At 35.0% G+C, this 11,433-nt stretch overlaps 2 protein-coding genes across 2 annotated transcripts; one reads left to right on the top strand and one right to left on the bottom strand.

Moving 5' to 3' along the window:
- The first annotated feature begins 678 nt into the window (after positions 1-678).
- On the top strand, positions 679-4,431 carry LOC145582820 (ADP-ribosylation factor 2). The gene is made up of 7 exons (XM_081639844.1): positions 679-798; positions 1,623-1,799; positions 2,937-3,007; positions 3,206-3,325; positions 3,550-3,668; positions 3,771-3,852; positions 4,074-4,431. The coding sequence occupies exons 2-7, from the start codon at positions 1,652-1,654 to the stop codon at positions 4,077-4,079; spliced, it is 546 nt and encodes a 181-aa protein (XP_081495970.1). The 5' UTR covers positions 679-798; positions 1,623-1,651; the 3' UTR covers positions 4,080-4,431.
- A 1,109-nt stretch (positions 4,432-5,540) lies between these two features.
- On the bottom strand, positions 5,541-9,860 carry LOC145582823 (type 2 DNA topoisomerase 6 subunit B-like). The gene is made up of 12 exons (XM_081639847.1): positions 9,781-9,860; positions 9,538-9,646; positions 9,102-9,179; positions 8,955-8,981; positions 8,271-8,379; positions 8,092-8,182; positions 7,843-7,848; positions 7,530-7,723; positions 7,195-7,345; positions 6,515-6,730; positions 6,284-6,412; positions 5,541-5,995 (listed from the first exon to the last, which is right to left on the bottom strand). The coding sequence occupies exons 1-12, from the start codon at positions 9,805-9,807 to the stop codon at positions 5,684-5,686; spliced, it is 1,449 nt and encodes a 482-aa protein (XP_081495973.1). The 5' UTR covers positions 9,808-9,860; the 3' UTR covers positions 5,541-5,683.
- Positions 9,861-11,433: the final 1,573 nt, after the last annotated feature.

Raw genomic sequence — 11,433 nt, forward strand, 5'->3', positions numbered from 1 at the left:
GATGCATTAAGAACTTGCGGTTCGGACCCGGTTATGTCCGCCTTGAAGTATTGGCCGTCACAAGCCCCGACCACCCGCACTCCGTCGCCCAAATAGACGAGAGTACTCCCGAGATTCAATTGCCTGCTTGTGTTGCTTCGTGCTCACAACCCCTCTTCCGCACAATGCTAGCGTTCTTGCCACACCACACCACACCAAACCAATCCAGTCGTCATATACAATATATCTAAATTCCAAACTTGAATCATCTTTGTGTTATTAAAAACCTCAATATTAGCTAATCAGTCTGCGATCCTATTACCCTCCCCGACATGGAACACATAGGAGAAAGTAGGCAAGTAGTAGTTATAACGTTCAAAGGTCAAAGAAAACAATAATAAAAAAAAAAAAAAAAAAAGTTCCAATACAAATCAAAGTTCAAATTGCATTGACCAATTGAGCACCTATCTAAGGCAGAGCTGACCTGAAATTGTCTTTCCATAACACAATTCCAACGTGACAACCATGTGAATATAATGACTATATTCTTAAATATAACCCAAGATCCCCCATTTATTTACCACCCTTCATTATTCCATCACATCTCTACAAATAATAAAAAACAAAATACAAAAAAAAAAAAAAAAAAAAAAAAATCACACATCAAGGGGCAATTCAGTAATTTCACACCAAATAATTCGGTACCCCTCCTCTTCTTATAATATCCCACCTCCCTCTCTTCTTCTCCTCCTCCTCTCTCACTCATATTCTACGCTATCTTTCTCTCTCTACACCATTTTCTCTCTCCTCGCTTCACAGGTTCGTTTCGATTTCCTTCTCTTTTGCATTCTTTTCGTTCTTCGATTTGATGTACTCGTTGTTTTGATCTTCGCATTGAATTTTTTAGGATTTGTAATTGGTTATTGTTCGAGAATTATTTAGGTTTTTGAGTGATTTAATAGATTTCTAATGTGATTATTGTTTCAGCATTTGATCTGATTTTCAGTATGTGTTGTTAGTGAATTTGTGAAATCATGCATTCTCATTGTTGGTTTAGATTTGAGAATTTCTCGTCTAGATGTTTGATTCTTAGTGTTGATTTTAGGATTTGTGATTTTGGATTGTTTATTTCAATGATCTGAGGATTTTGTGGTGTAAATCTTGTAGATCTGTAAATTTATTAGAATTTTGAAAATGGCGATTTAGTTTTGTTGTTTGCGAATTTGAATTTAGCTTGAAAATGATTTGCGATTTGGTAGTTATGACTTTAAATTGGTGAAAAACTTTCTGATTTCTGAGATCTTTAAGTAATGCGCAAATGTTCGTAGTTCCGAAGCTTAATTATGCTTGAATTATGTAATTTTATGGTGAAATCAGCTTGTTTTCTTTGATTTTTAGTACTTGCAAGCATTTTTGTTATGGCGATCTGACATATATGTTGCCTGAATCACATGGATCCGGGAACTTACAGCTAGATTTTGAATTTCGAACTCGTGATCAGAATTCCGGGTGATCTGTAGTGCCTGATACATTTTCACTTACATTGTTTTGTTAAATTATGCATCTGATTTTGTAAATGAGCCTGGTTTGTTTATTTCATATTGGTGCCGGAATATTGATGCATCTATTTTTACTGAATGTAGAAGTTAGTGACTAATTCAAGGGGAGAAATATGGGGCTTACATTCACTAAGCTGTTTAGCCGTCTCTTCGCGAAGAAGGAAATGAGAATTCTTATGGTGGGTCTCGATGCGGCTGGTAAGACCACCATTCTTTACAAGCTCAAGCTCGGTGAGATTGTCACTACTATCCCCACTATTGGTGAGTCCTCTCTCTTTCATCACATTTTTTCTTGATCTATGTTAAATTTAACTGTCATTTATGGTGTTAGATGGCCGTGGTTGAGTTAACTAGGTGTATCTTTTTTTGCGTGTCAATTCTGGTAGTATCGAATTGTGGATCCTGTGCAATCTGCATCCATCAATCATGAGTGGCTTTATTTGGGGGTGTTGGAAGCATATGATTGGGCTGGTTTACAATGATTTAACTACGTTGCTTGGACCTCTGAGATGCCAGTAGACTTTTATATCATGTGGGGCAGTCACTTAATAGCATTGGGTTTAATCGTATAAAATATCTATTTCCATGCAGCTTTTGTGATGTGTGTGGTGAAGTTTGCATGGGACTTATTATACACTATGTCTGTTGCTGTTGGTGCTAGGGTCTCTATATTGGTCACAATATTGCTAGAAATGGCCATTTTTACGCCTTGTAATACAAACCTGCTAGCTTCAATTGTACCTTTTAAACAACGTTTGTGATGAAGTCTTTTCAATCTCGACAATGTAATTTGTAACACAATTTTATGATAAATAAGTTTGAATGACGGAATATTTGAAGGTGGGAGACCATATTTGCCAAAGTACTTTCTGATACGTAGGAGTTGTGCACAGTTCCGAGTTCCTTCGGGAAGAATATTAGTGTTTTAGGCAGGTTGTGTTCCATGGTTGAAGGCCTCACAGCCCCTTTAGGTAAAATATTAAGAGGACACGTGATGACATTCTCTGCTGCATGTGTATGATAGATCCATATTCCATAATGTTTATACTGCACTACTGCAGTGTAATTGAAATGTCCTGTTCCTGAGCCTTGACTAAAAAAACTTGTGCCCCAAATCCCAAATTCCCAATACACTATAAGTTGTAGTCTGAGCAGTGAGAGGTCATGCTTTTGCCAGCCAAATAAGCAGGAGGCTAAACCTTTGTTTTACATGGGATAATAGTCATCAATTGCTTCAATTATTGGTACTTTCTAGTGTGATATATTATGATATTGGTATACTAGGGTATGTGCTAGTTTGCAAACTTTATTGATATATCTGGTATTTTCACAGCATTTACTACTTTTATAAAACCGTTTTGCTGCTTGTATGTTCAAAGAGGATGTCTATTTTTCCAGGATTTAACGTGGAAACTGTTGAATACAAAAACATCAGCTTCACTGTCTGGGATGTTGGGGGTCAAGACAAGGTTTGCATACTGCCTTTCACATACAGATTTTTGTTGATCAATTGTGCATTTAGTATCTATATATATGGATTGTATCGGCTTGCTAATTTACTGAAGAATAGGATTATCCCCCCTCCCCTTTTTTATCATCCTCCTCTCATTCCCTTCTTATAGTTAAAGACCTCTTAAGAGCTGTTTCTGACTAAACCAATGTTGCAGATCCGTCCATTGTGGAGGCATTACTTCCAAAACACTCAAGGGCTCATCTTCGTGGTTGATAGTAATGATAGAGACCGTGTTGTTGAGGCAAGAGATGAGTTGCACAGGATGTTGAATGAGGTATGACTGATTGATTCAATAGTAGTATCATAGATACATAGTATGTTATGGTAGGTGGAAGAGATTCTTTCACGCCAGTTTTGAAGTATATTATAATATAGATGCTCTCAAACATGTTGAGCAACTACCACATTATTTTAATTTTAAAACTTATTCTGCCCATTTTAAAAAAATGAATCTATGAAACTTGGATTAGACCTGAGTTGTGACATTTTTTGGCTCAGGATGAGTTGCGTGAAGCAGTGTTGCTTGTGTTTGCTAACAAGCAAGATCTTCCCAATGCAATGAATGCTGCTGAAATTACTGATAAGCTTGGCCTGCACTCTCTCCGACAGCGTCACTGGTAAAACTCTTTGAGGATCTGCTGCTTTACTGAATGCTATGTATGTGTACTTTAATTAAAGATTCATATCAAATGATTAAGCTGATTTTCTTCTGTTCTCAGGTATATCCAGAGCACTTGTGCCACCTCTGGTGAGGGACTTTATGAAGGATTGGATTGGCTTTCCAACAACATTGCAAACAAGGTAGATATGCCACTTTATTTATCTGATTGTTTTGGCTATTTTCAATGCTCTTTAACCATTTTGCGATTTGCAACGGATCATTTATTCCGGTTGTTTTAGGTATCTTTAAAAAAGTGACCATGATTTTAAAAGAAATAACTTTATTATTATTTTTTTTATTATTTTCTTGAATACTACCATGCTGTTTGGTTATTAATATCTGTTTGTTCTATTGATTTCAGGCTTAAGGAATTGAGATTTTGTCATGGACTGTTGGTCCTGGATGCAGGGGTGAACATTATCTATGTCGCTTCGTTTTTAACCATTTTTACCTTAGAGAACTCAGTTTGTGGTTTAATTTTGTGGACGGCAGCTATAAGCCTTTTGCTTAGAGCTTTGCAATATGGATATATGTTACTAAAAGTCTAATAGCGTTGAGCGTTTGTTTGTACTTCAAGATTCTTTGGGTTCCCATTTGTGAATTGCAATAGTTGTAACTGAAGTTAAATACTAGGCGTCTTTTCGTGGCTCCTTATAGTAGTGATCCAGCTTAGTGATTTTGTATTACTTTCCTTAAATCAGTCCACATTATTCGTTTAATCTTTTGCCAAGTAGTTTATTGGCTTTGTGCATCTGGATAATGCAATCTGTATTATCTGGAAAGTACAAGGCCAGTTAGCGATTGGTTAAGAATTTGCAATATTTTTTTTAGTGTTAATTTTGTTTTTCACTACATTGTTTGTGTTAGCGACTGAATTGTATGGCGTATCTTTTACAGATGTATGACATTTCTATGCATTTCAAAAGCTCTGTAATAATTGTTATGAAAGTTTTTCTGACTTCTGCGCTCAGGTAGTCTGTTGGTTGTTGCCATAGATTGATGCTTGAAGAACTTTTCATCATCTTCTGATTTCTGATGCCCAAATGTCTTTTGCGGTGCTTCTGGAATCAACAATTAACACAAGATCACTTTAAGTGTTTCTGTTTGTTGCGGCAGTAGCTATGGGATCTCACATAGTCGAATGTATCTAATACTAAGAGCAAATTGAGATCTTTTCCACTAACATTGACCACACCCCCAGCGCAGAACTGCTTCTTATAACCCGTGTCAGCTTCGAGGCAGCTAACTTGGCTATATTGCTAAAGCTAACTGAGCCCCATCATAGTGTCTCACATGTATCAAAGCAACAGCCCTGTATGGTTTATCAACCAGCCGACCACATCTCTGATCCCTCTTCTTTGCACAAGATAACACGTCATTATTGATTGTGCTTGCTCTCGTTCACTCCTCAAAAGTCGTCGCCCAAGGAATTCTACTGATTTATTGCTTGAGTTTTTGTGTTTCCACGATTACATTATTTCCACATTTCTCTGTTTAACAAAATTCAATTTTCTGTTCTACATAGGTTTTAAGCTCTAATATTCATCTATGCATATATAAAAATCTTAGTTGGTTATTCTACCAAGCACAATCAATGAAAGCTTTGATACCATAAGTGGGGTCGGCTATTCTCAAGTGCCCCTTTTGGAGCAAACAATGCAACCCTTGGGGGGTTATCTTTTCAGACTGAAATCCCTTGCCATTAGTCCAAACACTTGCAGTTCTGAAACGTACACCTGTACAGGTAGCTTACATATCTACTTGCATTATATACTATACGTTAAATGTATGAAATGTGTTGCATATCACACCACACAGACATCTTGTATTTCATTTAATCCAAACAAAGATAAGAGACTTCTTTAAGCATAGTACCTAGTTCTGTTGTAGTTTAAAAGCTGCAACATAACCTAAATTACTGAGAATCCTAGACAATAATAGATTTGAAAGGTTATAAAATACCATAGATGATTAGAAATCCATCAAATTGCAGCCATCTTCCTCACCTTCATCATATTCATCCATGTATTCTGGTTCTTGGAGATGATCATCTCCGAAAAGAAATGGTGCAGCTTCTCTGCATCTCAAGTTTGGTGGATTCCTGTCATTCATGTCAATGGCAGACATAATCTTGTCTTTTATGCACTTTTCTATGGTTTCTTCTTCAATGTTGTCCATCTGCATGCCAAGTAGACTGAAACATTCACTTTGAAAGGTGGTGTCATCTGAAGAAAGAATCAAGCCAGCAATGCTTCTTGCAAGATCAGGGGAATGATTGTGAATCTGAGAAACATAATATAGAAGACTAAAAGTGAGATTGTGTTCATTCAGCATGCTACTAGTAATTGAAATTTTTAGCTTTGCTTGTGTTCCAGAGATATGTGATGTTATATATGGTTAGCAACTGCTCTCATTAGGTAACATTGAGCAAATCCACTTTTATTTTAGTAATACTGGATCAAAATTTAGTCATACAAACGTATTTTTGGCTGCTACTAGAAAGGAAAAAAAAAAAAAAAAGAAAAAAAAAAAAAGAGTAGATCCAACAGTTGGGAGTGTTTGTAAAGGTACCTTGAGAGCATGGTCACTAAGAAGAGCTCCAGTATACCTTTCCTTCAAATCATCAAGTGCAAGACTAATGGCTTCCTTCACAAGCTTTGTCTCGAGTTGAGTTCCTTGCCTTAATGGTGGTACTTTTACCTTGGAAACAAGTCAAGGAACAACAGTATAAAGCATGATACATCACAAGTGATGCATGTAGCTTCTGATTACTATTGCCTAACATAACAACAAAAGTGCAACACATATTGCTTGTAATGGATATTGCTTATTATAACAATGAAGGGCAATGTCGATATGAGTATATGGTGGCAAGTTCTCCCATTCAAGTAATAGAGAGTTCTCTTCATCTGCAATTCTTCTAGGAGTCAGTCCATAGTTATTCCATTTGATGCTTCTGAATGCTTTGGAAGCTGACTGATGGATTGAACATGGCGAGAAGTCTCTGAAATATATAACCTGTCAAAGAGTTCGTGTTACACAAATGTTGTAAACCCGTCCTGCATTCAGCTCATAAGCCTAGACATACATACTTCTTTGTATCCACTACAAAATTACTAGAGATCTTCTATGACAGGATTTATAATAAAGCAGTAGTGGATTTTGAATTGATGTGTGAAACAGAAATTTCAGAGCATGTTTTCCATGATGTTTCAAAGTACATGTATCAGAAAATGATAATATTTGATATATTTTACAGTTGTTATGCAGTTGGACATCTATGAAATGTAATTGAAGGATTATTTACTCATAAAAGTACAGTGCTTTTTAGGAAACAACAGCCAAACTTCAACAACAAGCACGACAAAGTGAAAAACCAGATCAAAACTTCGCTTAGGATCTCCAAGAGACTTCATCAGGTCATTGCATGCACAATAAGCATCTCTAATACTACGTAATTTTATCCAACACAGACAACTGACCTCTGTTTTTGGCTCAAAAGCCTTCAAACATGATGGATCTGATGAATCCAATAGCTCATTTTCACTGATTAAAATTACAGCTTCCACAGAAAATACATCATTACCATGCTTCTGTTGGCATGCTTGTCCATTACCCACCTTCAGGTTGTCCCTGAGAAAAAAAGAGAAGCACAACTTACCATTACAGACATACAGAACACACACACACACACACAAGTCTTGTCATATCCCAATTTCCACTAGTGTTGTTTCTTTTCTCCTTTTGTTGAAAAGATGGAGAGCCCCTATTTCATCATAATGGAGGTACCATAGCATGCACATAAATATTTGTTCACCTGCTCGAAAAGCAAGACAGACACTTTTCACTTAATTTTCTATGTTTACAAACATAGTCCTCAAGCCCAGATGCTAGCTGTAGTACATTTGATGATTCTGAATTAGGTGATGTCAACTCAGTAGCCAGAACAGCATTTTCGTGTTGTAATCCATGTCCATCATGTGATTCAGCCACCAGCTCAATTGCTATGTTCTGGGGGTCAAGACAGAAATGAGTATTTAGTTTTCCTATTAAATTATTACAAACAGCAGAACTTTCTATTGTAATGTCTTAAGCTGGTCTAAATATAGAGAAAATGGAGTTAAACTTACATTTATCTTTAAAATAACCATCTGCAGAAACAAGTAAATATAAGTCTTTATGTGAAGAAGAAAAAGGGCAAGCAGATAAACATGCTCCCATAGTCAATTTGAGTGAAAGATGAAGCCAATTGCTTAAGAAAAAATAGAATCTCCAGGAAAATTATCCTATTAAAGAACCAAATCATATTAGTCATGATAACAAAGATACAAGAAATTGTCAATTATTTGGAGATAACTAAAAACAGATGAAGACTTCACGGAAATGCAGTGTACCTTTCTGAGAAAGTAAGTCATATCTTCCAATATTACTTCCATCTCCTCAGCAGAAGTCACAGACACTTCAGTTCCACTGAAGAAGAGACGAATCAATAGAATTATGAATTCACCAAACCATGTATACAAATAGGAAAATTAGAGTTTTTGGCAGATAAACAGACCTGAAAATGGCATTTTTCTTTGGGCTTGAAGGGAGCTTAATTAGCTTTCTGTTAGAAGTGCGGTCTTTTAGGTTTACCTTGTAATGGTAAAGCTCAAAATCACCAAGGCCTGCAGATATGGGCATTAATTACTTCATGCTGCTGGCTGAGAAACAGCAATTTATTTGGCATAAAATAATAATCCTAATAGTTAGGCTACATCTCAGAATTATATGAAAATTATTGCCATTTTAAAACAATAGCATACATTCTAAACAGCCAACTAAAATTTTAACCCTTTTCTTCCAGTTATCCTGATTTTTTCCTTATTGTGTCTACATTATCTACAACTGTTCAGCAAAGAGCATTGTGATGATTGGTGTGGAAAAAGAGGCAAAGAACCCAAGTTCCTTTCCCTATAAGTCATGAAACCTTAGAGAGAATACCGCAATCACATTATGGAGTACTTTGTAATGGAAATACACATATTACATACAAGTACAAAGTAAGAAAGCCGTGGATTATTATGCCAAGTTCATCTTTACAGAAGTAAGAAACACATAAGAAAACACTTTCAGTTGGCTATTTCCACAAAACTCAAGCAGGAAATCATCATTAGACAATATCCAGAAAAATGTTTAGCCACACCAGTAATCCAGAATAAGGCCGGAAATGAAAAAAAGTGATTAAATGAGTTAAACTTACTTGTGGTTGTGACTGAAAGTATACCATCTGCATCATAACACAAACAGAACCAAACAAGCAACCATAAGTAGACATGAACATCAAATATCAATATCAGTAAGGCCCGTGCCTCGGAAATAAATTAGTAAGGCAGCTCATAATACTCACCCCACTGGGAAAATCCATTATAGCCTAATTTCAAGTCCTGAAATTCCTTCAAGCAACTTCCAGCCCCAGTATCAGAAACTGTCAACAAACAAATAATACAGTACAAAGAAAATTAACTTCCCATCAAATTAGGCTCATCATAATCTTTTTACAACCATTAGAGGATAAAAATTACAAAAACATAAAATAAATTGCATAAATAAACTCTCAAAAGCAAGTTTTTTTATGGTTTTTTGTTCTATTATTACAACCTATATCATACAACTTTGAGATCATAAAAATTGGCCGCAACACACGGAACGAGCTTGTAGTTGAACAAATACTTTCACATCCATTTAATTATTTCACATAGCTATAAAACGAGCACAAAAACAAACAATTGGAGAGCATAACAATTACAATATTATAAACAATTACACAAATAGAGAAATTGTACTTGAGATTTGAGTGAGGAGTGAATTGGAAATCGTGATTCGTCTGACGAACACAGATAATCGGCATGGATCTCCGGATAATCGACATCTTTGGATTGCAAGTGAAATCAACTGCAGAAATTTGAAAATCAAACCAAAATTATGATTAATTTTTGAGGAATTTGATTTGGAGAAACAAAAATGAAGTTTACAAATAAATTAATAAGTGAGATGGAGGAATTACTTCACCATTAACGAAATTTTACCTGTTTGCAGAGGTTCGTCACCTCCATTAGTGCAGCTACCAAAATGATGGATTTCGCGCCCTAAATTTTACACTGTGTACGTGTACTAGTATAAAATTATATACTCCTACAGTGTTAGTATCGTGGCAGCGTAGCTTGGTCTAATAGTAAGGCCGTAAGGGTTTGGTCTCGTGAGTCATGAGACTCGTGAGTCGTGACTAATAAAGTTATAGAATCAAATTTCACTAACATTTTATAGGGGTAACTTGTGATAGATGAGTTAGTATTATATATTCCTGGACCATGTACTCCATAGTCCATACATAATATATTTAATCTTGTATTATTTTGCTAAAATAATAAGTTATTTACTTATTTACTATAACAACAGGTATGAAAATACAACATGACATGTATAAAATAACATGTACTTTGTAATATGTTAGGCAGATTGCTTGGAAGTACACTTCTTTGTCATGATTGACACTCGCGAATATACATTGTTGCATTACAATTTTAATAATGTCACTTTGGCATAGTTATATGGATATTAACTTTTTTAGTTGATTAAAGTTTTGCAGGTGGTATAAAAAACTTGCAATATAAATCTCATTTACAGCATTGCTTTTATGACTCTCGTTACACCATTTTTTGTGTACAATAGTATTGCGATATTAACAAATTCTGTACATGGTTTATGAATATTATTTTGAAGAGGAGTAGAGTATTGCCATAGTTTAATAGAAGTATAGACTTTATGGTGCAAGAAATTGAAGATAACCAAATTTAAGCTAAAAACGAGATATTTCAAAGCGTGCAAATTTATACATTCAAATTAAAAATCGCATTTTTAATCATCATGGCATGAAAGTGGAGAAAACCATTTCATTAGCTATGTAATACTATGAGTGGAACCAGAGGGGGTGCATTATCAATTAAGGGTTATGGTTTTGGAGTATTTCCTTTCATTTTAAGGGTGGGATAAATAATCTTTGCAACGTATTATTCATTGACAAAGATTCAAATGATGACGACTTGATTCAAATGATGTCGACTTGATGATACATCACATTTTGACTATGAAGAGGATGATGTGATTGATGTCCTAACAACCCATTCACTATATAATAACTTGTGCATTAGTTATCATTGACCTTTGTAAGTTGTTTTATGCCCACATTAAAATTTTAACCAACTAAACTCGTTGCATTCACATTAATATAAATATGCAATTTCGTTGGAATATATTAGAGCAAGTTTAGCCCAAGTCTTAAGACCTGGGGTGACATCATCATCATCTTGAGTCTTAAGACTTATGTTTAAAACTTCTTTCATTTTTCTTCTTAAATCTCAAGCAAGTCTCAAGTTGAGTCTTGAAATTCCAAGAGTCAATTTAAGACTTGAGATTGGGACTCACACCAATTTTATTTGTATTATCCTTTTTTTTTTTTTTTGTACACTTTTCTACATATAAAGAGATATATATATATATATATATATATATATATATATATATATATATATATATATATATATATATATATATATATATATATATATATATATATATATGAGTCTTAGGGCTAAAGTGATAAATTTAGACAAGTCTTAACAAAGATTTGATGACATCATTTTCAATGGGGACCATAAAAAATGATGTCACATTCAAGTCTT

The sequence above is a fragment of the Chenopodium album genome, chromosome 15 (genome assembly GCF_948465745.1).
Source record: "Chenopodium album chromosome 15, dcCheAlbu1.1, whole genome shotgun sequence".
Classification (NCBI taxonomy): domain Eukaryota; kingdom Viridiplantae; phylum Streptophyta; class Magnoliopsida; order Caryophyllales; family Amaranthaceae; genus Chenopodium; species Chenopodium album.

What these genes read in the sequence shown, in the direction of transcription:
- LOC145582820 (XM_081639844.1), top strand. Translation starts at nt 1,652, where the DNA reads ATGGGGCTTACATTCACTAAGCTGTTTAGCCGTCTCTTCGCGAAGAAG. An exon ending in ATGTTGGGGGTCAAGACAAG is followed by an intron (nt 3,008 to 3,205) that starts GTTTGCATACTG and finishes CCAATGTTGCAG; the next exon opens with ATCCGTCCATTGTGGAGGCA. An exon ending in TCTCTCCGACAGCGTCACTG is followed by an intron (nt 3,669 to 3,770) that starts GTAAAACTCTTT and finishes TTCTGTTCTCAG; the next exon opens with GTATATCCAGAGCACTTGTG.
- LOC145582823 (XM_081639847.1), bottom strand. Translation starts at nt 9,807, where the DNA reads ATGGAGGTGACGAACCTCTGCAAACAG. An exon ending in ACTTTCAGTCACAACCACAA is followed by an intron (nt 8,380 to 8,954) that starts GTAAGTTTAACT and finishes CCATATCTGCAG; the next exon opens with GCCTTGGTGATTTTGAGCTT. An exon ending in AAGAAAAATGCCATTTTCAG is followed by an intron (nt 8,183 to 8,270) that starts GTCTGTTTATCT and finishes TCTCTTCTTCAG; the next exon opens with TGGAACTGAAGTGTCTGTGA.